Genomic DNA, 26,722 nt, shown 5'->3' with positions numbered 1-26,722 from the left:
GAGGAATCAAGGGTGATACTATGGTTTCTAACTTGAGCAACTAAGTATGTAGAGAATACAATAAGAGGAACAAGAGGAACTGCTTTTGAGGTAAAACAACAGGTTGCATTTTGGACATGCTGGCTTTGAGCTATTTCTGTAACACGTACAAGGAGCTGTCCAGTAGGACAGGGAGGTTGTGACTGAGGTGAAGCCTTTGGAATGAAGCCCTCAGGAAGGCTTATAGAATGAGAACAGTTCTGGGGATATGCCCAGGGAGAAGTAGGAGAAACTTGTAGAGGAGACTGACAGGAGCAGCCAAAGAGACAGGAGGAAATCCAGAGAAAGCGATGGCCTAGAAGTCAGAGGAAGACGAGGGTTTCATGAAGGGTCAAATACTGCAGGGTACTAAATACAATAAAAAGTTTATCTTTCAGAATTTACCAGCTCAGAGATAGGAAAGCTTGGTATAAATGTTTCAGTGAAGTAATGAGATGAGAAACCAATTGGAATGAGCTACAGTCAACAGGAGGTGAAGAAAACTGGACAGTAGACACTTTTGTCAGGAGCTTGACTTCAGTGAAGGGAAGGGAGAGAGTGATAGGTTAGAAGGATATTGGGTTTTGATACGTTTCATTTTAATGACATGCCTATGGCTGAAGGAAGCATGTCAATACAAAGAAGGAGATTAAAAAATATAAGTGAGAGAGACTGACAACAAGTGCAGCAGGTATTCAGAGGAAGTATGTGTGTGGAGTAGGGAGTGGGGGTGGAGGGGCTGGGGGAGAAATGGGTACTAACCAGTCTGCTGGCAGGATTAGCCTTTGACTGTGTGGAGGACTCTTCTCACGTCAGCTCGGGAAGAGAAAGATATAAGTGGATGCGGGTGATTTTGTGGGAAGTGGGCAGGAATACCAAGATATCCTTGCCTGGTGGCCTCTCTGTTCTTCCTTGAGTTCCCAAGAAAGGACTTTTTTTGAGAATGAGGGAGGAAGTGGTATTGGAAGCTGGAGGAGAATGGAGAAGGTTGAAATAGGTATTCTAACAAATGGAGAGAGAGTTGAGATAGATAGGATGAATGGAAAGAAAGAAACAAAATTGAAAGAAAGAAAGAAAGGAAGGGAGGGAGGAAGGAAGGAAGAAAAGGAAAGAAAAGAAAAGAAGGAAGAAAGAAAGAAAGAAAGGAAGGAAGAAAATTGAAATCCTAAAAGGGATTTCAGGCTGGCTTTGAGAGCCCAGCTAAATCATCTTTGAGAAAGTCAAATTCAGTGGCCTTGAGCAAGCCACTTAAAGTCTCTGTGACTGTTACCTCCTTTCTGGGGTAGGAATTAAGCTTGGTGACATAGTGTTAAGTACCTGTCCCTTTGCCTAACCCTGTACAGGCTCTCTGTCCTCAACTCTTCCCTTTGTGCATTGTATGTTCTGGGGTGCAGGAGCCCCAAACCCCTACACTTTAAATATGTATTCACCAATCACTAAAGAATACTTTTGATAGGTGCTTTTGGGATGGGGGTACACAATGTAAACGATGTCTCTGAGGTTCCTGTTTATATGCAGGAAGGTTTTCAATAAATTATATTTAATGATTGTGATAATCTGACATGCAGGAAAATTAATAGGGCCTACGCAGAAGGGAGTTTTGTTTAACATTCTGATGCAGTTCAGGAAATAGAGCCTGTGGAAACATTGATCTTTGGGGGTAAGCAGATATATGCTATTTGGGGAACTTTGTGAAATTATACTATATTGAATTTTTATCATGAGCAGAGAAGCACAGTTTTACTAGGAGAAAGTATTCCTGTGTTTTTGCATTGGGCTCTTTGGATCCCAAGGAACAGAGACTGGCTGGCTTAGGGAAGCAGGCTGGAGGTGGGGGTCACTGTGGAGGTGTCTGTGGCATTAAGGGGAGGAGCCTCAGGAAGTGCAGAAAGTGGAACCTCACTGACCTGTCCCTTCTCCATGTGTCTGCTTCTCTGTTGCTTTATCCATTTCTCCCTCAGGTGTCAGTGCCTAATTATACCTGTAGACCCACCTCACATTTCCAGGAGAAGGAATCTGGTTTGCCTGGCTTATTACCACAGTCTGTGTTCAGACAGAGATTTTCTCTCCAAGTTGTAGAAAGATAATATTGAATATATTAGTAATAATAATAATAACAACAACAACATTTACTGAACATTTGCCATTTGCCCAGCACTGTGCTGTTATGTGTATTATCTTATCGAATTCTTTCAACAACCCCGTGAAACTGGGGTTATCACAGATGAGGAAACTGCATGTGGACATGTTCATAAACTTGCTCAGGGCCACATAGACCTAGGGTTCAAGCCCAGGTCTGCCTGACTGTGGAGCCCATAATGTTAACATCCTGCCCTATCTGTATTTCGGCTGCATTTGTGCCAGATTTCCCCCTTTGGCCAGATCAGCCATGTCGGTTGCTTTAGTACTGCTGGGCCAGGCGGGCTCTGGGGTCGACATGTTAGTATAGTTAAATGTATTACCTACAAAAACTGTTTTTCTAAGTTGTTTTGTTAATATTTGTCACTTATTTATTAGTTTTACTTATACTGAAAATAAACTCATCTTAAAAAAAGGAAAACTGGGCTTCCCTGGTGGCACAGTGGTTGTGAATCTGCCTACTAATGCAGGGAACATGGGTTCGAGCCCTGGTCTGGGAAGATCCCACATGCCGCGGAGCAATTAGGCCTGTGAGCCACAACTACTGAGCCTGCGCTCCACAACAAGAGAGGCCGCGATAGTGAGAGGCCCGTGCACCACGATGAAGAGTGGCCCCCACTTGCCACAACTGGAGAAAGCCCTCGCACAGAAACGAAGACCCAACACAGCCAACAATAAATAAATAAATTTTTTTTAAAAAGAAAACTATGGGGAAAATATCTAAAAACTGTGAATACTTTATTAACCTGTGCATCTGAGGAAGACTGTTGTGATGCATCTATTTTAGCAAAGGAGCTACTGGGTCCTCTCTGTGGACCATCTGTGTTTTGTGGAATTCTAACTTGAAAATCACTGTCCAGTAAACTGAATGTATTAGCATTCAAACCTTGCTTTTCTGTTAGATATTGTTAATGTAGTGTGTGCATTTTGAGAAACGTCATATTGTCAATTGATTTCTAGGAGCTGATTTGTATTTTTGTATTGTCTTAGCTTGGCCTGCCATAACAAAATACCATACGCTGGGTTGTTTAAACAACAGAAGTTTATTTCTCACAGTTCTAGAGCTGGGGAGTCTGTCATCACGGTGCTGACCAATTCAGTTTCCAGTGAGGAGGGCTCTCTCACTGTGTGCTCACATGGACTTTCCTTGGTGCATACATGTTGGGGGGGGAGAGAGAGAGAGGGGTGAGGGGTAGGGAAGGAAGGAGGGAGAGAGTGAGCATGTGTGTGAAAGAAAGAAAGAGAGAGAGGCGCCACCTCATGGTCAAACCATAATTACCTCCCAAAGGCCCCAGCTCCAAATACTATCGCATTGGAGGTTACAGTTTCAACATATGAATTTGTGGGGGGGAGAACACAATTCATTCTGTAGCAGGTATTAATGTGCATTTAAAACTTTATTTACACAGTACAAGAAGTTGCTTACTGAGGAAGGACAAAAAGTAGGAACCTTTGAGAGATTCGTTTCTGGTTCCATGGCTGGAGCAACTGCACAGACATTTATTTATCCTATGGAGGTAAGTACCATTGTGAAGTCTGATTGCATTAATGGTGTTTGTATTATTATCTATTGCTGTGTAACAAGTTATCCCAAGATTAACAGTTTAAAACAACAAGTATTTATAATCTCATGGTTTCTGTGGGTCAGGAATCTGGGTGTAGCTTAGCTAGGTTCCTCTGGCTCAGGGTTTCTTACAGCCTATAGCAGGATGTCAGCCAGGGCTGCAGTCATTGCAAGATTCAACTGGGGATGGATCTGTTTTCAAGCTTATTCACGTGTTTGCTGCCAGGTTTCCCTGGCTGTTGGTTGACGATATCAGTTCCTTATTGCAGGGTCCTCTCCATAGGATGCTTGAGTATCCTCACAAAATGGTAGCTGGTTTTTCCAAATCAGTTATCAAAGAGAGCACCCAAGATAGAAGCTGCAATCTTTGGTCACATCTGCTCTATTCTGTTGGTCACAAAGACCACCCCTGGTAAAGTGGGGAAGGGGACTACACATGGTGTGAATACCAGGAGGCAGGGATAGTTGGGAGCCATCTTGGAGGCTGGCTCCCATAGTGTTGATAAGAGTTATAGCACCCATTCCTCTCCAAAGAGTTTCTGTACCATAGAGTTCGTAACGGAACCTTAGAATTTGCTTAGGTGATGGTAATCCTAACTGGACATCCTTTTATTAGAGCGTAGGTTAGCAAACCATGGACCTGTGGACTGTTTTGTACAACCCTTGAGCTAAGAATGGTTTTTATATTTTTACCTTTTTAAGGTGGTTTAAAAACAACAACAACAACAACAAAACAATATCAAATAATATGCAACAAGGACCTGGTATTTAAGTCCTGCAAAAACTAAAATATTTACTTTATAGAAAAAGTTTGCCAACTGCTGCTTTAGAGCAAGAATAATATTGTAGGGCTTCCCTGGTGGCGCAGTGGTTGAGAATCCGCCTGCCGATGCAGGGGCACGGGTTCGTGCCCCGGTCCGGGAAGATCCCACATGCCGTGGAGCGGCTGGGCCCGTGAGCCATGGCCGCTGAGCCCGCGCATCCGGAGCCTGTGCTCCGCAACGGGAGAGGCCACAACAGAGGCCCGTGTACCACAAAATAAATAAATAAAAATAAATAAATAAATAAATAAATAATAATATTGTAGATGTGGATATCTTTATTGATATGACAAAGTGTTTTTCAATAACTTATAAGACTTAAGAAATTCTGTTAGTTTTCACCTTTGTGGTATGCATATTAATATAGCTTTCCTTGCAGGCATTTTAATATGATTGTTCATATTACTCCACACACCCCTCAAAAAATATCCTAATTCAATACCTAGGCTTCCTCTTATATCCTCCATCTCAGTTAATAGCATCACCTTCCCTCTTCTCTGCTGGCCCCATCCCGAGCTCCAAGCTAGAAACACTGGGATCATCCTTTACACTACCATTTCCCCCACCCTCCATATCTAATTCATCACAATTTTGTTAAGATGTCAATAGATTATCTTCTCTCTATTTCCTCTGCTACTGCCCTAATTCAGATAATCTTTACAGCAAAAGGGATCTTCTTGGCTCTGGTCTTAGACCCTTAAGAGAGATAATATGTGAGAGAGAACACATCAACAAACTAGACAATCATTTGAGAGACAATATATACTAGATATTTGTTCTTTGTAAAGTTACTTCTTTTGAATTCTGTGATGATAGCGTTGATGGGAATAATAATATTTGTTATATTCTTTCATAACCAGGTTCTGAAAACCAGGCTGGCTGTAGGCAAAACTGGACAATACTATGGGATGTTTGATTGTGCCAAGAAGATTTTGAAACATGAAGGCATGGGAGCTTTTTACAAAGGTTACGTTCCCAATTTATTAGGCATCATACCTTATGCAGGTATAGATCTTGCTGTGTATGAGGTGAGTTTGTAGCAATCTTTTCAATCTGAAAATATAGCTAAATTGTTCTCATTGTTAGAATTTGACTTTATATAGAGAGATACATATGTACCAGGAAAGAGTTTGTGACCAGAAGTAGATTCAGGGGTGTGTTCTTTTATCTTTCTTTTCAAGTTCCTTGAATGTGAGACCCCATATGCCTGTGGTCACTTTTGTATTAAATTTCCTTGTTAATTATTTTTATTAATGAAGAGAATACTCTCACATTCAGATATAGTTGTTCACTTCTCTAGCACCATATACACAAATAAAATCAAAATAGATTAAAGACCTAAATGTATGACTGGATACTATAAAACTCCTAGAGGAAAACATAGGCAGAACACTCTTTGACATAAATCACAGCAATATTTTTTTGGACCCATTTCTGAGAGTAATGGAAATAAAAACAAAAATAAACAAGTGGGACCTAATTAAACTTGAAATCTTTTGCACAACAAAGGAAACCATAAACAAAAAGACAACCTACAGGGCTTCCCTGGTGGCGCAGTGGTTGAGAATCCGCCTGCCGATGCAGGGGACACGGGTTCGTGCCCCGGTCCGGGAAGATCCCACATGCCGCGGAGCGGCTGGGCCCGTGAGCCATGGCCGCTGAGCCTGTGCGTCCGGAGCCTGTGCTCCGCAATGGGAGAGGCCACAACAGTGAGAGGCCCGCGTACCACAAAAAAAAAAAAAAAAAAAAAAAAAAAAAAGACAACCTACAGACTGGGATAAAATATTTGCAAATGATGCTACCAATAAGGGATTAATTTCCAAAATACACAAATAGCTTAATATCAAAGGAACAACCCAATCAAAAAATGGGTAGAAGTCCTAAATAGACATTTCTCCAAAGAAGACATACAGATGGCCAACAGGCACATGAAAAGATGCTCGATATCGCTAAATACTAGAGAAATGCACATCAAAATTATAATGAGGTATCACCTCACACCAGTCAGAATGGCCATCATTAAAAGTCTACAAATAATAATTGCTGTGGAGAAAAGGAATAATAATGGTGTGGAGAAAAGGGAACCCTTCTGCACTGTTGGTGGGAAAGTAAATTGGCACAGCCACTATGGAGAACAGTAGTGAGGTTCCTTGCCAAATTAAAATAGAACTGCCATATGATCCAGAAATCCCATTCCTGGGTTATATCTGGAGCAAACTCTAATTTGAAAAGATACATGCACCCCAGTGTTCATAGCAGCACTGTTTGCAATAGCTAAGACATGGAAGTTAACCTAAGTGTCCATCAACAGATGAATGGATAAAGAAGATGTATTTATACACAATGGAATATTACTCAGCCATAAAAAAGGATGAAATAATGCTATTTGCAGCAACATGTGTAGAACTAGAGATTATCATATTATGTGAAAGACAGAAAGACAATCATATGATATCACTTATATGTGGAACCTAAAAAAATTATATAAATGAACTTATTTACAAAACAGAAATAGACTCACAGACATAGAAAACAAACTTATAGTTGCCAGAGGGGATAGTGGGAGTGGGAGGGATAAATTAGGAGTTTGGGGTTAACATATACATACCACTATGTATAAAATAGATAAATAACAAGGACCTACTGTAGAGCACAGGGAACTATATTCAATGTCTTGTAATAACCTATAATGGTAAAGAATCTGAAAACAAGAATGTATAACTGAATCACTTTGCTGTATACCTGAAGCTAATAAAACATTGTAAATTAACTGTACTTCAATTTTTAAAAAAGGTTATTACAGATACAGTTGTTCAGCTTAGCAGATGATATTAGGGATTTTTTTGTGGAGAGAGAAATAAGCAAAAATTGCACATTTTCTTTGGTTTGTTAAAATTTAACATTGATAAAACCAAGAGACTGATGTGGGTAGTACAGATTCATTACTTGTACTTGTCAACCTGAAGAAATCTAGGAGGCAATAATCAAACACAACACATTTATTTGGGATCAAAGAATTGTAATTCGGTTCACACAGATTTGGGTATCAATCTGAACAGTGTCTACGAGGGAGTAAAAGGGGTTTTTTATGGCAAAGAAGGGAGGTTTGCATTACAAAGAATTTTAGTTGGAGCTGAAGGCAGAACCTAGTTGGCTAAACATGATTGATTGCTAAGGCTATCATTAGAGGGAGGTAAGAGTTCATTACTGTGACAAGTTGCAGGTGTTCTTGCAGAGTCCTTGCACTGTCTGTGGTGTGGCCCAGTTCACACGTTTATGGTTCCACCTGGTGAGACAGGCATAAGGTCCACCTCTTGAATGGCCTTCCAGCTTCATTTTAAAACCCCTTGACGTAAGTGACTCCATCTTCATGTCACATATCCCCCTTTTGATCAAGATCATTCTCTAAAAGCATTGCCAATCAACTTACAGATTTCTTTGTCTCACATTGCTGGGATGGACCTGTCCCAGAAAGTCATATCCCATGTTGGGGGGAATTTTTAATTTCCAGTGGTTATTTCAGGGAGTCAGTGTTACAGGTTTAGACCATTGGGCAACAGGGAGGCACAGGAAATGACTCCTAGGAGATTTGGTGGCTTGTAAGGCAGTTGTCATGGCCTGATTAGCCAAGTTATTTCTTTTGTTTTCATCTGAATTTAATTTTGGATGCCCAGGTACCCTAATGATGGCTAGGACAGATGGCAGTTGGATTGATTCCAACAATTTATTGACCCAATTTTTATTCTTAATCTGGCTTCCCCCTGAGGTTAAGAATTCTCTTGGTTTCTAAAGCATGCCAAAGTCATCAACTACCCTAAAGGCAAAGTGACAATCTGTATAGGTATTCACTGTTTTACCTTCTGCTAGGGTGCAATCTCTAGTTAAACCATGGAGTTCTGCCTGCTGGGCTGAAGTAGAGGTCAGCAGTGGAGCTGCCTCAGTTACTTCAAAGGAGCAGATGATTGCATACCCAGTACAATATTTTCCTTTGCCATTTTTCAAACAAGAACCATCAGTAAGACATGAAATCTCAATGTTAGCAACAGGGGTTTCTTGTAAGTCAGCTCTAAGGGTTAATAACTGATCAGTCAGGGTCAGACAGTCATGAGGAGTTTTGTCACTAAAGGGAGAAGGGTTGCAGTGTTGAAGTTGTTGTAGTGGGAAAGGGCTATGTGAGAAGTTAGTAATGATGTTTCATGTGGGGTAAGACAGCTTGCAGGAAGGTGTTGAGTGTGATGAGAATTGTGCAAGCCTTCTACCACATGGGGGAACATAGATGGTGAGTGGAGAGCCCATAACTATTTCCTCAGTTGATGCTGTAAGGGCTATTGCTGCTGAAATAGCTCTCATGCTGGAGGAAGGCCTCTGGCAACAGGTCTGATTGTTGAGTGTAATATCCAAGGGGTTGGTGTTGACCTCTGTGCCTTTGAGTAAGCGCTCCTAAGCCATTTCTCTTCTTTTGTACATGAAGTGGAAAAGGGGAAGCTAATAATTAGTTAGTATGTCCTAAAGCAGGGGACTGCAAAGTCCACTTTTCAGGTTCTGGAGCCCTAAAGACATTTTCTTCCCACTCTAAAGGATTTGGTCTTTAAGCTTTGAGAGGCTGGGCAACTAAAAAATTAAGTATCCAGTTTCTGTAGTATCCAGTCAGCCCGAAATATCTTTAAAGTTGTCTTTTGGTCTGTGGCTATGGGAAATTTAAGACACTTTGAATCCTATTAGGGTCTTAAAGGAGTCCTTAATCCGAGATCAAGGGTCCTAGGTATTTGAACTGTGTTTGAACAAGTTGTAATTTCTCTTTAGAGACCTTTATGACCTTTAGTTGCCAACAGCTTGGGGAGATGGATGCTATCTTGCTCACTTGCCCTGTTGGAAGAGGAGCAAAGAAGGTCATCAACCTATTGAAAAGGATGGGCACTTAACAGAAAAATGACACCTGCTAAATCTGCTTTTAGGATCTGTGAAAAGTAGGAAGGGCTTTTAGTCTAGACTTGTGGCATGACAGTCCAGGTGTATTGTCCTTCCCACATGAAAGCAAATAAAATTTGACTTTCACAATCCACAGAGATGCTGAAAAAGGTGCTACAGAGGTCATTTATAGTGAAAAATTTATTCTCTGTAGGTATTGCCATTAAAAGGGTATGAGGAAAAAAAAAAAAAAGGGTATGAGGGTTAAGGGCAACTGGATGATGATTGATGACAATGTTATTAATAGCCCTTAAATCTTGGACAAATCTCCATTCTCCTCTGTGGGGTTTCTTAATGAGGAGAATGTGTGTATTACAGAGACTAGCGTAGGGGACTATGAGGTGTTGTGTTTCGTATTCCTCTATGATTGGTTTGATTCTTGCTAAGGTCTCAAGATTTAAAGAATATTGTTTAATGTTAGGAAGAGGCTGACCGCAGTCAATTTGAATTTTAACTGAGGGAGCCAAATGAACCTGCCCAACGTGGGTTGTGGATTTTGCCGAGTCTCTCAGGGACTTTTTTGAGTTTTAAGTTTATGTTACCTTCCAAGCTTGTCTTAAGGGCAAAAACTGCTGATAGGGTTGAGGAGCTTGGAATGCCATCAGTTGTTGAGGGGTTGAATTAACTTCAAGGATACTTTCTCCTCTTGGGAAAAAGGGATACAAGTATTGATCTCTCTTCAAGTCTCTGCTTTCAGTTCCTTTGGGTGTATACCTATCCGTATACAAAATTGCTGGGCCATATGGTAATTCTGTGTTGAGCTTTTTGAGGAACAAACTGTTTTCTAAAGAAGCTGCACCACTTTTCATTCCCACTAACAGTGCGTTTTTCTGCATCCTTGTTAATATTTTTTAGTTTCTGGTTTTTGTTTTTTGATAGTGCCCATCCTAACAGGTGTGAGACAGTATCTCATTGTGCTTTTGACTTGCATTTCTCTGATGATAAGTGATGCTAAGCATCTTTTCATACACTTGTTGTCCACTTATTTGTCTTCTTTGGAGAAATGTCTATTCAAGTCCTTTGCCCATTTTTTAATTAGGTTATTTTTTATTGTTGTTTAATTGTAGGAGTTATTTATATATTTTAGATATTAACTCCTTATCAGATATATGGTTTACAAATATATTCTCCCATTCCATAGGTTACCTTTTCACTCTGTTGGTTGTTTTCTTTGCTTCACAGAAGTTTTTAAGGTGATGAAATCCATTTGTCTATTTTTGCTTTTTTGCCTGTGCTTTTGGTATCATGTCCAAGAAATTGTTGCCAAAGCCAAGGTCCTAAAGCTTTTATCCTGTGTTTTCTCCAAGGAATTTTTTAGTATTAGGTCTTCTGTTTTGGCCCTGAATTTACTTTGAGTTACTTTTTTGTATATGTTGTAAGATAAGGATCCAACTTTATTCTTTTGCGTGTGGGTATCCAGTTTTCCCAGCACCTTTTTTTTTTTTTTTTTTTTAAATTTTTGGCCCCACTGCACAGCATGTGGGATCTTAGTTCCCCGACCAGGGATCGAACCCATGCCCTCTGCAGTGGAAGTACAGAGTCTTAACCACTGGACTGCCAGGGAAGTCCCCCCAGCACCATTTGTTGAAAAGACTGTCCTTTGCCCAGTGTGGTGTCTCGGCACCTTTGTTGAAGAACATGCACCCTTGTATTCAAGAATTTATTTCTGAGCTCTCTATTTTGTTCCATTATTCTATTTATCTGTCTTTATGCCAGCACCACACTATCTTGATTGCTGCTGTTTTGTAATATACATTGAAATCAGGAAGTGTGAGGTCTCCAACTTTGTTCTTTTTCAAGGTTACTTTGGTTAGGTGGGGTCCCTTAAGATTCTATTTGAATTTTTTTTCTATTTCTTCAAACAAAGTCATTGAAATTTGAATAGGGATTATATTGAATATGCAGTTTGCTCTGGGGAGTTTATTAGTATGTTTGGGCTACCATAACAAAATACCAGAGACTGGGAGGGTTAAACAAAAGAAATTTACTTTTTCACAGTTCTGGAGGCTAGAAGTCCAAGATCAGGGTTCTGGCTGATTTGGTTTGTGGTGAAGCTCTCTTACTGGCTTGCAGACAGCTGCCTTCTTGCTATGTTCCTGGAGGGAGAGGGAGGGAGAGTTGAGTGAGGAGTGAATTCTCTGGTATTTCTTCTTATAAAGACACTAATCCTATTGGATCAGGACCCCACTGTTATGACCTTGAGGTTGCCAGAGAACCTTCATAAGATGATGGAATTTTGAGAATATCTATAAATTGAGGGGTACAAAGCCAATAAAGAGGGGGAGACAAAAATAAATAAAATAAATAAGTAAAAAATATATATAGTGAGATCTGAGAGGCAAGGAATGATAATGGATCCTAGGATGTAGAAGAAAATGATTATGGGACACACAGAGAGGACTTATAAGATCATATATATTTTATAGGATTTTAAAATAATTGTTTTAAAAGTGCATTTTCCTACCTCCCCCACCACCATTCTGGTATTAATAGTGTAAATAGTTGCTTAGTTTCTAGTGAATCACTTCTCTTTTCTCATTTTTGTAGTTCAGACATGGTTGTCTTTAGCCTTATTGACTTTATTTCTTGTCATATTACAGTACTAAATGGACCTTAAATAAGATACTTAAATATAATCTTTGTTTTTGAATTTATAGAGATATTCTTGTTATATAATTGTAAGGTCCAAGTATGCAGTTAAATTTTATCTTAAAATATTTAAACTAGTATATAATTTCCCCCACATATTAGCATATATTTTAATACTTCAGATATTTTTTATTTAAAAAGTAGATTATACATTTCTCTCAATTAATTTCCTTCTAATGGAAATACAAAGACCTAGGATAATAGGGAAGAAGCATGGCCTGAGGATCCATATACTTGATTCAGCACCCTTGTTTAGAAAACCCCACTGAGACTAATTTTCCTCATTTCTAACATCAGAAGAATAGCTCAACCTCAGAGCTTTTGTAGAAGGACTGAATGAAATAACATATGTGTAAAGTACAAAATTAGATGCAGTTTGTAGTATTATATTATTTTCATTGATAAGCACCATAGGAAATGTTGTTTAGATCCTAGTCTGGTGTGCTGTTGATCTTCACATTTAGTTAGAAGAAGATAGGCACCCAGTCACACCTCTCATGTTTTGAATCCGCTGTGGCTTCCCCACCTCTCTACAGAGCTGCTGCTTCTTACAGTGGCTGTGCCGCCCAATCTTGCAGAAATGTATCCTGTCTCATAAGGATGAGAGTAGCTGTGAGAACGTTCACATTGAGTGAAAGCAGTTGTAAAGTTAGTTTATTATTTTTCTTCTTTTCTGTTTCTCTGGCAGCTCTTGAAGTCCTATTGGCTAGATAATTTTGCCAAAGACTCTGTAAACCCTGGAGTCATGGTGCTGCTGGGATGTGGTGCCTTATCCAGCACCTGTGGCCAGCTGGCCAGCTACCCCTTGGCTTTGGTGAGAACACGCATGCAGGCTCAAGGTGAGTTTTGGATAAAAGGATGACACTGATAAAGTACTGCATCAGTAACATGCTTTTGGAACTTCAGGTTCCACTGAGACAGTAGAGTGTGGTTTTAAGATAGTATTTCTCAACCTTTTTTGCATTATTGCCTCCCTAAGGAAGCTTTTTAGAAATTCTTTTCCAAATCAGTTCCTCTTCATGAAATTTTAATACCACGGATACTCTGTGCATATATTGTATGGTATATCTGTGGTTTATGCACAGAGTAAGATTTTCATGCTCCAGTTGAGAATGCATGTTTTAAGAGTACAGTTGGCCCTTCATATTCGTGGGCTCTGCATCCATGGATTCAACCGTCAATCGAAAATATTCAGGAAAAAGACTCCCAAACTCCAGAAAGTTCCAAAAAGTAAAACTTGCATTTGCCATGCAGTCCACTTTTTACATTTGTATTTACAGATCATCTACATTGGAAGTACTGGTTAATTAATGATTGACTGCTTGGTTGGGGGAGGGAGGTTGGTACTTGGAAGAGAGATCGGGGATAGAGGCGTCTCGATGCTCAGGGAGTACTGTTTAAAGAAACGGTAGTGGGTGAGATTGGCCAGGGATAAAGCAGAAAATGAAAGAAAGGCACAGAATGAATACTACTTTAGCAGAGCAATAAAAGCCAGCAAATCATAAGAAAAGAGAATACTAAATCAGACGGCAGGAGAGCCAGGAGAGCGCTGTGTAATCAAAGTCGAGGAGACAGTGTCACAGTGGGGAGGAATCACAGTTCAGAAGTTGTAGGTCCCTTAATAACAAACAACTCCAGCCACCATTTACTGAGAATTTGACAGATGCCAACTGCTTTACATATGTTGCTACTGATTCTTTCAACTCTGTGCAGTTTTCATTCCATTTACAAAGGAGAAAGACCATCAGCTTTCAGCTCTCCCACTTGATAGCTAAGTGTGTTGGGACAAGTTTCTCTATCTTTCTAAACCTCCAATTCCTTACTTATTAAATGGGTATAATAACACTTACCTTAGAGGATTGGTATATAAAGTAATTAACTCACTATCTAACACAGAGTAATCACTCATATTTGTTATAATCAGGGCATTCACTGTTAGGTGCCATACAGGGAGAATCATATAAGGGGCCACTTTCTTGGGCCCCTTGGAATAAATTTTATCCTTTTATTCTGTTCGTTCTAGAAAATCATTCTGAATCATAATTGCATAGTCCTAATAAAACATGCATGAATATTAAATTAGCCTGGTTTCTTTTTTAATTTTCTAGCCATGGTAGAAGGAACCCCACAGCTGAACATGGTTGGGCTCTTTCGACGAATAATTTCTAAAGAAGGAATACCAGGACTTTACAGAGGCATCACCCCAAACTTTATGAAGGTGCTCCCTGCTGTAGGCATCAGTTATGTGGTTTATGAAAATATGAGACAAACTTTAGGAGTAACTCAGAAGTGACATGCTGAGTTTTTTGCTTTAGCATGATTATTGAAACTTTCAACCATCTCCAGAGTGACCTTTTCTCCTAGAACTGCAACAAGTCCATGGCAAAAAGAAGCTGTATTTTTTTTTCACAAAAGGGAAGAGCATATCAGTGGTAACTTCAAACATTTGGACTCAATTTTATACATTCAGAAATGCTAAAAATCATTGTTTTGATAAGATCATACAGTTTTGAAAAGGCAATAAAATTATATTTTTTCTTATTAGTCCTTTCTACAAATCTCTGCCTGGAATCCTAAATCTGAAAAAAATGTACTTGCTTGAATTAAATTTGCTTTGTGTGAATTATAAATCTTTGATCTTTATTTTGGTTGGCTCAAGTTTATGCCAGTTCCTTTTTACTTAAATAACTTTTTCTTAAAAACAAAATGATTAGAAAACCTAGAAACTTAAATTGTTTATATATTTTGAATGTCTTTATAAACTTCTTAAAATTTCCTTGTAGGACCATTCATGGAGAAACATTGCATGAAAACATAATCTTACAGCAGCCAAATAGGTATAAGATCTATATTCTTTTTTTAAGCTGAATAAGAATGAACATAAGCGCCAGAACTTCAAGGCATGTGAATACCCTAGTCCACTCATATGAGTTTTGTGTAAGGAAGAGTGATAAAATAATACTTATTTCAGTGAGCACATCTCCATTTTTCTTGTACTGTTATTTGGTTCCCAGGATGACACACTGATTGTCAGTATATTACTGTTAAATTATCAATACAAGGCAACTTATTTGAAAAATTCTGTTTATTGTACCAGGAAACAAAGCCCTTTTACTTGTATCAGTTTCTGAAGAGCATCTCTCTTCTCTTTGTCCTTTGTTTCCTACTTGAATCAGACTTCCATTTTAATCAGGAAGGCTTCTGGGGACCATTCTTGGTTATCTGAAATTTCTTAATCACATGAAGTAGGTTGATCATGGGTGAATGGTATTCTCATTTCCCCCTCACTTTTAATTTATTTGACCCTGCAATTCTCAATTTGGGCAGCACAAAGCTAGAAGAATAGTATATATTAATAGTAGTATATATTAATTTTATATATTTTGTACTATAAATGAAAGGCACAATTTACAAACATGTACATTCATATTTTCTCTTGCCCCCAGCTTCGAAACACATTATGATATAGAAAATTTGATTTATAATATTGATAGCATGTTTTTATTTTACTGAAGCCATTTTTTGTAATCAGCTATCTTTTCTGATTTGTGTGATTAGGACTTAGAAAAATATTTATTAGTTGAAGTTATTCTTATCACTTTTCAATTTAGTTCTTTTTTTTTTAACATCTTTATTGGAGTATAATTGCTTTACAATGGTGTGTTAATTTCTGTTTTATAACAAAGTGAATCAGCTATACATATACATATATCCCCATATTCAATTTAGTTCTTAAACTCAAGTTTTATTTCTAGTAATTTGTTATAAATTGCCAACATTTTAATGGAAATCTAGTGACATAATAGGCATTTATTTTATTTGAACCTACCTCTCATATTTTCTGAACCAGAGAGAAATGTTGGACTTGTGTTTGTGAAACATATCCTAACATATAGTTTTCATTATTTTAATTATACCTGATAAATGTCTCAGTATTTTTATAATACATATGATAAGAATGGGACTCTATCTTCAGGGTGTTTGTACTTTTGAGTAATACATAAATGACAATATTAAGGTACATGATTAGCTCTTTTTTCACTTGTAAAATTATGGAATGAGTAAAATTTCAAGCTACTGAAAAATATTCATTGTTCATTATGAATTTAAATTGTTTGCTCTTTAACATTTGTAAGGAATGAATGTGATTTATCTGTGTATCTTGTATCTTTTGAAAAGAGCCCGGAGTTGAAGATAGTTTATTTCTGGCATTACTGCATATTTACTTTCTGTTTATATTAAAAATACATATATGGGGGCTTCCCTGGTGGCGCAGTGGTTGGGAGTCCGCCTGCCGATGCAGAGGACGCGGGTTCGTGCCCCGGATTGGGGGGATCCCACGTGCCGCGGAGCGGCTGGGCCCGTGGGCCATGGCCGCTGAGCCTGCGCGTCCGGAGCCTGTGCTCCGCAACGGGAGAGGCCGCGACGGTGGGAGGCCCGCGTACCGCAAAAAAAAAAAAAAAAAAAAAAAAAAAAAAAAAAAAAAAAAAAAAAAATATACATATATGTTTGTTTTTGAAATGTCTTGTTTCCTCATTTTAAAAAATAGTGTAACTAAGGCAAAAAAATGGCTGTGTCATGCAGCTTATATCACTGGCAGCAGTTTGAATAGTCTGTATAGTATTACTGAATAAGGCTCACTGTAGTCTTTACAAATATTTTGGCCTTTTCTGAACAGCCATAACAGTTATTACCTCTGTCATATATTTCGGTATAAGATGATGTTTTTCGTGATGTCCAAATTCCACATTTACCATTTAGGGCGATACCCCTGGGGCTCATAGTGCCAAGGAGAGTCCAAAGTCACAGGGCTCCTTGGCCACATCTTGGTGGAGTACCAGTTTGTCTTGAAGTTGTGGGAAACAAAAGCTAAGTAAGTTTACGGGTAAGTAATTAAAACAATTTTATAATGCAGATTTTACAACTATAAAGATTATAAAATTTGATTTTAAAAAATAAAACATAAGACTGCAAAGAAATTCTGCTTTCCAACTTGGATGCTACCCGGCCTCCAGGAAAAACGTATTTGCCCTCCTTGGCTCTCAGGGACCCTTTATTAGAAAAATGTCACCGATTTGTTTCTTACACATTTGTCTTGTATCCCCATCAAGAGAGTAAGCGTCACGTGAACAGGCATTGCATTTTATACTATTTTGTTTCTTGAGCTTTACATCAGGTCACATGTATAAAAGTATGGCATAGGTTGCCTATGCCCAAATAAGAATTTTCCCAGCTCTTTTGTTCTCATGGAATTTCTTTGTTTTGAGAAGAGCACCAAACAAGTAATGATATGTGTGAAGAGGAGCAACCAATAACCCTCCTTTTCCTCCTTTGCCATATTCCCTGCTTGGGAGAAACACAGAGCAGACTGAGCTCATCAAATCGCTCTCCGGGAGAGCATGCCCTGCAAAATTCTGTCTGTCCTCCTGCTTCCATGTAGGACAGAGCTGTGCTGAGGTCCAAGCTGCCTGGGCCTGGACCTGGACCTCCTGCAGTCCTCTGACCACAGTGCAATTGAAGACACCTGTTCACAGCCTTCTGGTTTTTTGGTTTTTGTTGTTTGCTTGTTTTGTTTGTTTGCAAATTGGGCTCCACAAGCCTATACTCAGATGCTCGGCTATAGCCACTGCAGCATTGTTTGTTGTGAAAGCAGAAGTGCCCCAAGCCTGGGCCACTTGGCATTTATTCTGTAAACATTCACTTGCTCATTGGTTCTTTCAGTGAGAATTTATTAAACACCTGCTGTGTGTCAGATACTTTTAGGGGCTGAGGACACAGCATTGAACAGGACTCCATACTTTTCCTAATGGAGATTATCTAGTGGAGACAGACAACAAACGAAGTAAGTAAAATATGTAATATGTCAGATGGTGATAAGTGCAGAAGGCAATGCTGGGGCCGAGGTGGCAATTTCAGTCAGAGAAGACCTTGCTGAGAAGGTGCTGTTTGAATAAAGGGCTGAAGGGGGCACGGGAATGGGCCACACTGGTGTCGGTGGAGGGCATTCCAGGCAGAGCGAATGCAGGTAAAGGCCGTGGGTGGAGGGAACATCGGGGAGGTCAGTGTGCCTGGAGTGGGGTGAGCAAAACGGAAGGTATTAGGCGATGAAGCCACAGAGGGCTGGAGGGAGGCCTGTCTGCCGGGCACTTCCGGAACTGCAATAGCCAGTTCCTTGGTAATGTTTCCTAACCAAGATTCAGATATCTCTCCTCTGGGGGTGGGAGTCTCATTATTGGAAACATCATTGGAAAACCTTGCAGTTTCTGTAACTGTCGTGTCCATCACACACACAATGGTTCTCCCTGAAACTGCTGTCCCAACATAATGGCTCTTTCCCCAGGTGGCATGTCTATTGGCTGCTCTTTGCCTTTACTTGTCTGGGGAGGATTTTAATTTTTTTTTTTTTTTTTTTTTTTTTTCTGTACGCGGGCCTCTCACTGTTGTGGCCTCTCCCGTTGCTGAGCACAGGCTCCAGACTTGCAGGCTCAGCGGCCATGGCTCACGGGCCCAGCCGCTCCCAGACCAGGGCACGAACCCGTGTCTCCTGCATCGGCAGGCGGACTCTCAGCCACTATGCCACCAGGGAAGCCCGGATTTTAATTTTTAAAAAGACAGATTAACTGAGAGACCTTAAAATCTTTGTAGATATTTTCCTAAGAATTAGAGAACTTGAATCTTAGCAAACCAACAAAGCTATCATTGTGCTCACTTCCTTCTCTGACCACCTTGTAACTGCCCAGGATTTATTAGTTTGTTTATAATTTATACAAATTGTACAACATTGAAAACAATCCTTTTATTTATTTTTTGTTAGTTGATGTAGTCTTGCTTTGAATTTACTTCCACCAAGTCAAAATAATAGTAACCGAAGAAGTGATTTGTATTTTTACTTCTAAAAGAGGGCCAGGGATTTTAAAGCATTATGAATTACTCTTTCAAACCGAACCTGATCGCAGATCCTTGGTATTTGCTAATCAGGTGTGTTTTCCAAGAGTTTATACTCATCTTTTTACACACCGCTCTACAATACAGTCACGACCATGGGTTCAGGATGAATTAGCTTAAATTCCAGCACCTGTAGTCAATGTCAGCTGCAGATATGCATCACAGACCCCCAGGGAGGTCTCCACATGAATCTTAGTGTGCCAACTGGGATGTGCAAAAAATGTGACATTTCTGAATTTTCTTTAAATTAGCTTAAATCCAGCTGGAAGCTCCTATACCACTCAGTGTTGTGCCAGTGACCTGGGATCTTGGCCCCTATGGACACTGGTCATGGTCTACCAGTTGCTGCTAAGGGGCCCTTTGTTGCAGCCTGTATGGTCCCTTGGACCCCATGGCTGTGCTGTGCTTGGCATGGGGGTAGTTGGTAAGACATGGGGCATCTGTACCTGGGGTCTGGCCTTTCCATTCTGCAAGGGTTAGAAGTTGAATGTGAATCTCTCCTTACCTTGGGACCCACCAACCTATGGCTCCTTTCCAGGCCCTGGGTTTGTCCCTTTTACTTTTTGCTGTTAAAGGCACTCATCTGCTCATCCCCTGGGACTCCTGGCATCCTCTCTGCAGGTAGCTTAGATGCTTGCAAAAGACAGAAGAGCCTCTGATTGAAAGTGACTTCTGTTTTCCACTTTTAAAAATCACTGAGGGAAGGAGATATTAAAGCCCTGCCTCCTTGTCTGAAATGAGATTAAAGGGAACATATAAGGGGAATAAATACAAATTAGTCTTTCACTTAGTTATCTTGCTATAGGCTCTCAAAACACCTCCTGCCTCTTGTACTCTGTGTCTCAGGAATGAGCATTATTGTGCCACAGAGTGGTGGGCTTTGCTCACCATGATGTGTTGTGAAACAACACATCGTTCAGCCTACTGAATCTAAATCCCCAGAACATTACTGATATGTGGCAATGTAGCCTTACAGCCAGATGGTTCAGTAAATAGTGTCCTGAGTGAAAAGTCAACAGTATAATTGAGAGCTGACACTTTTCAAGGAGATGGAAGGAGATAGGAAGGGGAGGAGATGGAAAGAAAAAGGTAAAATTAATTGTAATGTGGAAAAGAATCATAAGATTCTTCGGAGTTAGAACTGTTTCTAAATCTGTTTTGGTTTTGGATGATTTAGGGAATATGAGTGTAAGCCCTCAGAAGATATGGGTGATAAGGTGCAAGTGTAGACTTACAGGTAATAATGACTCGGGTGCTTGAGACTTTTACAGTAGAAGAATCTTCAGGCAAACTAAAGGTGAGGAGAAGTTTTAAAGTCCATCCGTTTGTGATTTGTTCCTCCTCTGATTTTGTTCCCTTCCCTCTTTACTCTTTATAAAGATGTCACTTCTGGAGAAAATCGAGAAAATCTTTCATAAGGTAATAAAACTATATCAAGGAGAGGAAAAAGTAAACAACTGAAGAATTTTGCTGTAGTTTGAAAATTTTGCTATTTCATATGTTTGTTTTCTTTAACTAGTAAAAATGTATGGCTATTGTTTTAGGGAATTCTGACCAGATTATGAGAGATGCTCCTCTCTTTGCCAAGCCTTAATAATTCACTTATTTTTCTTATAAGGCAATGAGCACAAAGATTGAGAACATCAAGAGCCATACATCGGCCAAGATGATGTTATTCAGCAAACTTCTTTCTTTTTTTTTTTTTGCGGTATGCGGGCCTCTCACTGCTGTGGCCTCTCCTGTTGAGGAGCACAGGCTCCGGACGCGCAAGCTCAGCAGCCATGGCTCACGGGCCCAGCCGCTCCGCGGCATGTGGGATCTTCCCGGACCGGGGCACGAACCCACGTCCCCCGCATCAGCAGGCGGACTCTCAACCACTGTGCCACCAGGGAAGCCTCTTTCTATTTTTGTATGGTACTATTAACTTACAAGCAGATGGTGACTCCTGGTGAGGTATTTCCCTCCCCTTTTCAGAATTCCCAGCAGTGGAGTTCCCCTTGGTCAGGAGGGGCAGGAAGGACCTGGAGAAGAAGGTTCAGTACAGCACTGTGGACATGCCCTCAAGGTGAGAAGTGAACCGACAGACTTGTTTATCACCATGATAATTGCTTATGATGTTATTCAACTATAGATTTGCCCATTTGGGGCACCACGGGCCATAAATATGGTTCTCTAGTCACTAATATAGACTTTCCAAGTATCATGCCTAATTTCTGAGAGAGAGAGGGGGAATTGATGAGTTTTGCAGCCCACTTCATGCCTTCCCTTGTTGAGTTTGTATAAATTCTGTCTTTAAAAACAAACAGCAGAGCCTTTGGGAACACTCATACAGTCAAGCTCTTCCTTTCCCGGGTGGTTGGATAGTCATATAGCAAATGGCTAGGAGCCTCAGCCCAAGGGGACAGTATTTTCCAAGGATTTCTTGCCATAATTTACCCTTTGTCTTACTGACTGGGAACAGAGGAGTTACAAAACTCTTTAAGTAGATCCTTGTATTTGTTCCATCATCCAATCAATGCAAAGGCTGGTTTTTACCTGTGGTGGTGATAGCACAGGACCAGTAAAATAGTGACACCTGGCCCACAGAGCAAGGCTTCGGGGGTGCTGGTCATGGGAGCCTTACCCACAGCAGTCCAAAGACCACCATTCCCAAAGTATAAACTGTTAGTGCCTAGTTATTGATTTAATTTTAACACTATGGCCTATCTTGCATTAGCTTTTCACTTAGGGCCAGATACGCTTGTTCAGTTTCAGATGATTCAAATTAAGATGATCTACAAAGTGAGGTAAGGCCAAGTTTACCTCGGCCTGTTGGGTCCAAAGTTTATACTCTTGACTCACATGAAGTGTAATCCAAATGGTATATGCTTCTTCTGAGGGGCATCATTTTTTGCCAGGCAATAGAATGGTGACTTTAAGTGGGGTGGGGGATGGTCTCTGTATCCTTGTTGATTGCGGCCCTCATAGGGATACTGACAGCTTTGGTTGGGTAAATTAAATGGACACATGTACAAAATTGCCAATTTAATGTTAGAATGAACTGTCCAGGCTTTTCCCTGCTAGGGGAGGAATCATCTATTGCAGTGCATATTTCTTAGAGCAAAGCCAGGTATTTTTATGGAACCTCCAGGATTTCCAAAGTGAGCCAGTAAGTATGTACCTCATACCAATTGCATATATAATATGTACAAAGTAATACAGATTAAGGAGGAAGTTACAAATTTAATAAAATTGTTTGGAAGAACAAAAGTAAACTAATTTTTAGTAATAAGACATTGTAACTTCTCAAGCAGATCTTCTTAGACATAAGTTGAGTCTTCGAAAGTCATATTTTTTACATAGACTTCTTGACATATAATTGACATTCGATAAACTCATATTTAAAGTGTATAATTTGATGTGTTGATGTATCTATTTACCCATAAACACAATCAAGATGATGAACATACCATCACCCCTAAAAGTTTCCTGTTGCACAGGAAATCACTTATCTGCTTTTTTGTTATCACTATAGATTAGCTTGCATTTTATAGAATTTCATATAAATGTCTGGCTTCTTTGACTCCTCATACTGGTTCCTTTGTGTCGTTATATGTGTCAATAGTCCATTCCTTTTTATTGCTGAATAGTGTTCCATTATAGGGATATTCTATTTGCTTATGGGCGCTGACCTATTGATGAACATTAGCACTGTTTCCAGTTTTTGGCTATTACAGATAAGCTGCTATGAACATCTATGTACAAGCTCTGTATGGGCATATGTTTTTAATTTCTCTTGGGTAAATACCTAGGAGTGGCATGATTGTCCCACTTGTTCCACATCCTTGCCTTTGTGGATATTTCTCAATTTTAGCCACTCTAATAGTTATGGTATTTTATTGTGGTTTTAATGTCCATTTCCCTCATGATATGTGGTTTTTTTTGCCACCAGTTTTGGTAAAAACTGTTTATGAATGTATACATATGTCAAGGTTTATCAAATTATAAGTTTCATCATGGTTAAGTGTCTTTTCAGATATTTTGAGCATTCTGGGGGGTTGTTTGCCTTATTTTGGAGTAGTGAGAGTTCTCTCTCTATATTGTGTATGAAAGTCCTTTTTCAGGTATATCCCAATCTGGTGATTGTCTCTCCACTCTTTTAGCTATGTCTTTGAAGAGCAGTTTTTAATTTTGATGTAGTCCAATTTATCAATTTGTTCTTTTTGAATCATAGTATTATATCTAAGAAAAATTTCTTAGCTTTTAAGATTTTCTTAAAATTTTAAGAACATTTTCCCCTGTGTTTTCTTTTAGAAATTTTGTAGTTTAAAGGCCTTGAATTTAGGTCTATCATCTGTTTTGAATTAATTTTTGTGTATGGTGCAAGGTATGGATTGAAGTTCTAGCTTTTGCATATGAATATTCAATTGTTCTGGTACCATTTGTTGAAAAGACTATTCTTTCTCTACTGAATCACCTTTGTACCTTTGTTGAAAATCAGTTGTCCATATATATGTGGGTCAGTTGTTGGACCCTATTCTGTTCTGTTGATCTATTTGTGTATTTTAATGCCACACTGTCTTCATTACCGTGGCTTCATAAGTCTTGAAATCAAGTACTGTAAATTATCCAAACTTGTTCTTCTTTTTCAAAGTTGTTTTGGCTATTCTAGATCCTTTGCATTTCCATATGAATTTTGGAATCAGCTTGTCAATGTCTACAGTGAAGCCTGCTGGAAATTTGATTGGGATAACATTGAATCTATAGATTAATTTGGGGAGAAATGACATCTTAAGATGTCAGAAGGGAAGGTATCTCTCTCCATTTATGAATTTAAACATTTTTTCTTGATAATATTTTGTAGTTTCATAGCAATATGTGTGAATCTAACAAAAAGTCATAATATTGAGTAAAAATTGCAAGTTGTATAAGAATACTTATGATATGTCACCTTTCATATAAGTTTAAAAAACCCACCACAATTAGTTACCAGTATAGTATTTAAAAATAACATATACTTTAAAATATAGTTTTAAGAAAAGCAACATTCAGATTAGTGGTTGTTGTTGGGTGGGAGGGGGTTATAATTTAGGGGGCTTTCTGGATACTTCAGCAATACTGTTACGTCTTAGGCTGAGTAATGGAGACACATCATATTTTATATATACATATATATTTTTATATAGAATATTTCATTGAACTATTTGAGTCAAAACGGTAAAATAGCTGTATAATTTCTAATCTACTTAAAGAAGACAAAGGAAACATGAGAACTTAATCAGCCTGACAGAAATGAGCAAAGGGGATGTAAAAGAAACAGTGAGAATGTGTTATGTACATATCACATGTGCCTGTGTCTATAAAGCTTGTAAATGCACAGATACGATCTCTACTGAAACCCACAGTGTTATTCTCTGGGGCAGGGAGTATCATGGGTGGGCTGTGCACGGGGACTTTCACTTTTTAATGGAGACCTACGTATTGTTTGAATTTGTACAACTAGTATGTTTTACTTTTATAACCTTTTTCTTTTGTACTTTAACATCTTTATTTGAGTATAACTGTTTTACAATAGTGTGTTAGTTTCTCCTTTACAACAAAGTGAATCAGTTATACATATACATATGTTCCCATATCTCTTCCCTCTTGTGTCACCCTCCCTCCCACCCTCCCTATCCCACCCCTCTAGGTGGTCACAAAGCACAAAAGTGAACTCCCTGTGCTATGCTGCAGCTTCCCACTAGCTATCTAATTTACATTTGGTAGTGTGTATATGTCCCTGCCACTCTCTCACATCGTCACAGCTTACCCTTCCCCCTCCCCATATCCTCAAGTCCATGCTCTAGTAGGTCTGTGTTTTATTCCCATCCTACCACTAATCTCTTCATGACATTTTTTTTTAAGATTCCATATATATAACCTTTAAAACCATAAAAAGCAAAGTGAGATTGTATTCTATATGACATTTTGTCATCTTAATTGCCCTGGTCCTGGGCTTGTCTGCCTTTAGATTTATCCCTTGCCCTTCCCCTGCCCTGCTCTGTATTCCTAGGTGTGACTCCTCCAGGTAATGTTTCCCAGGCTCTCAGGTCTGCTGCTCCCAGGGGGAGCTGGCCAGTGGGGGCACTGGCAAGAGACTGGAGGGCAGAGGAAGAGGGAAGCCAGGGTATTTCTCCCTGTGCCTCTGCCTTTGGAAGCACCTCTGGCAGCACACACATCTAGACCCACCATTGAAAAGTTCAGAACACCAAGGGTAAAGAGAAAAGATCTTAAAAGCTTCCAAAATGGAGGAGGAAACACAGACCATCTGCAAAGGAATAAGAATCAAAATGCATTAGATTTTGCAGCTGTATCCCTAGAAAGTAGAAAAGTGATAATCTAGAGTCAAAAGCAATGCAACTGTTTACTAAGCTGAAGATGAGAACAATAAATTTCCAAAGTGAAAGGAAATTTACTTCCCACACATTATTTCTTAGGATATATTCAAGTAAAACTAGGGAGTAAATATACCAAGAAAAAGAGGAGAACGGGATATAGGCAACAGTGGATCCAACCAGGGAAAGCAGTTTCAGGAAGTCTGAGGCTGACAATAGGTGCAGAGAGAAGGAGTCCAGACTGGATCAGCACCATGGAGGGCACTGCAAAGAAACTTACGGAGAAAACGGGAAGGGGTTCAACAGAACACCTGCTTCCTGATGGGTAGAAGAGGTTAAGGAAAAATGTCATTATGAAACAAAGGCAAAAAGTGCAAGAACATTAAAAGACAGAAACTTCAGGAAAAATGGAAAAGACTGAATACAAAAGAAATGTAATTATAGTGAACAGCAGCTCTGCAGTGAAAAATACTGTGTAGTCACATAAATGCACTTTTTTTGCTTTAAAATATGCTGTTTATTTTTTTCTCCAATTATAAAAATTATACATTATCTAAACAGATAGTTTAGGAAGCACAAAAATCCACCCAGGAAAATGACAACAAAAGCCCCTCCATCCCACCAGCCAGAGATAAGCGCTGCTGGTGTCTGTGACGAAGGCGCATCTGAGGCCGTGCAGTGTGTACAGATGATGCCTTTTAAGTCTGGGCAGAAGACAGAAGAACTCACACTAAAAGGAAGGCTGCAGTAAGGCTCCAAAGTTTCTGCACATAGAAAGGTGGCCTTAAAGTCTCCTCCTCTTGACCATTTTTGATGCTGCAGAGCCCCACCCACCTGGGGACACAGGAAGAGCACGTCCCGGCTCCTTGGGGACAGGGCTGGCCTCTCCTCCTCTCAGCCAGATGACCACATCCATGGCCACAGGGGACGATGCCCCAGGACTCCACGGGGCATAGCGGGGACCTGCAAGCAGGGACCCCGAGCCTGTGGGTGTGACTGTGCGTTCCAGAGAGGGCACCAGGAGACAGGGCCGGAGTGCAAGCTGTGCTGCCCAGTGCCCTTGGAGCAGGCAGTCTCTTGGGCCTCGGTTTCCTCATCTATAAGATGGGAATAACGCCCACCTCATGGGTTCCTGAAGGGACTAAATAAAACATGAGAAGCAGGTCACAGCACTGGCACATCTCAAGGGTCAATAAATGTCACAGAACCCATCATTCCTTCCCATTAACCTGCTTCATGTCAACCCTGTGGCTCTCATTTTTTTA

General features: G+C 39.7%; 1 protein-coding gene across 3 annotated transcripts in view; it reads left to right on the top strand.

Moving 5' to 3' along the window:
- LOC131765262 (mitochondrial adenyl nucleotide antiporter SLC25A24) overlaps nucleotides 1-16,677 on the top strand; it is a 51,087-nt gene extending 34,410 nt beyond the window's left edge. For all 3 annotated transcript variants that reach the window (XM_059078738.2, XM_059078747.2, XM_067041071.1), the window contains 4 exons: nucleotides 3,567-3,674; nucleotides 5,403-5,570; nucleotides 12,848-12,998; nucleotides 14,268-16,677. In XM_059078738.2, the coding sequence (XP_058934721.1) occupies nucleotides 3,567-3,674; nucleotides 5,403-5,570; nucleotides 12,848-12,998; nucleotides 14,268-14,452 (612 nt within the window). In that variant the 3' untranslated portion in view covers nucleotides 14,453-16,677. The remainder of the gene's footprint in view (nucleotides 1-3,566; nucleotides 3,675-5,402; nucleotides 5,571-12,847; nucleotides 12,999-14,267) is intronic.
- Nucleotides 16,678-26,722: the final 10,045 nt, after the last annotated feature.

This window comes from Kogia breviceps, chromosome 1 (assembly GCF_026419965.1).
Source record: "Kogia breviceps isolate mKogBre1 chromosome 1, mKogBre1 haplotype 1, whole genome shotgun sequence".
Classification (NCBI taxonomy): Eukaryota; Metazoa; Chordata; class Mammalia; order Artiodactyla; family Physeteridae; genus Kogia; species Kogia breviceps.
Note: the sequence above shows the minus strand (reverse complement) of the source record. Positions and strands in the feature narration are given on the sequence as shown.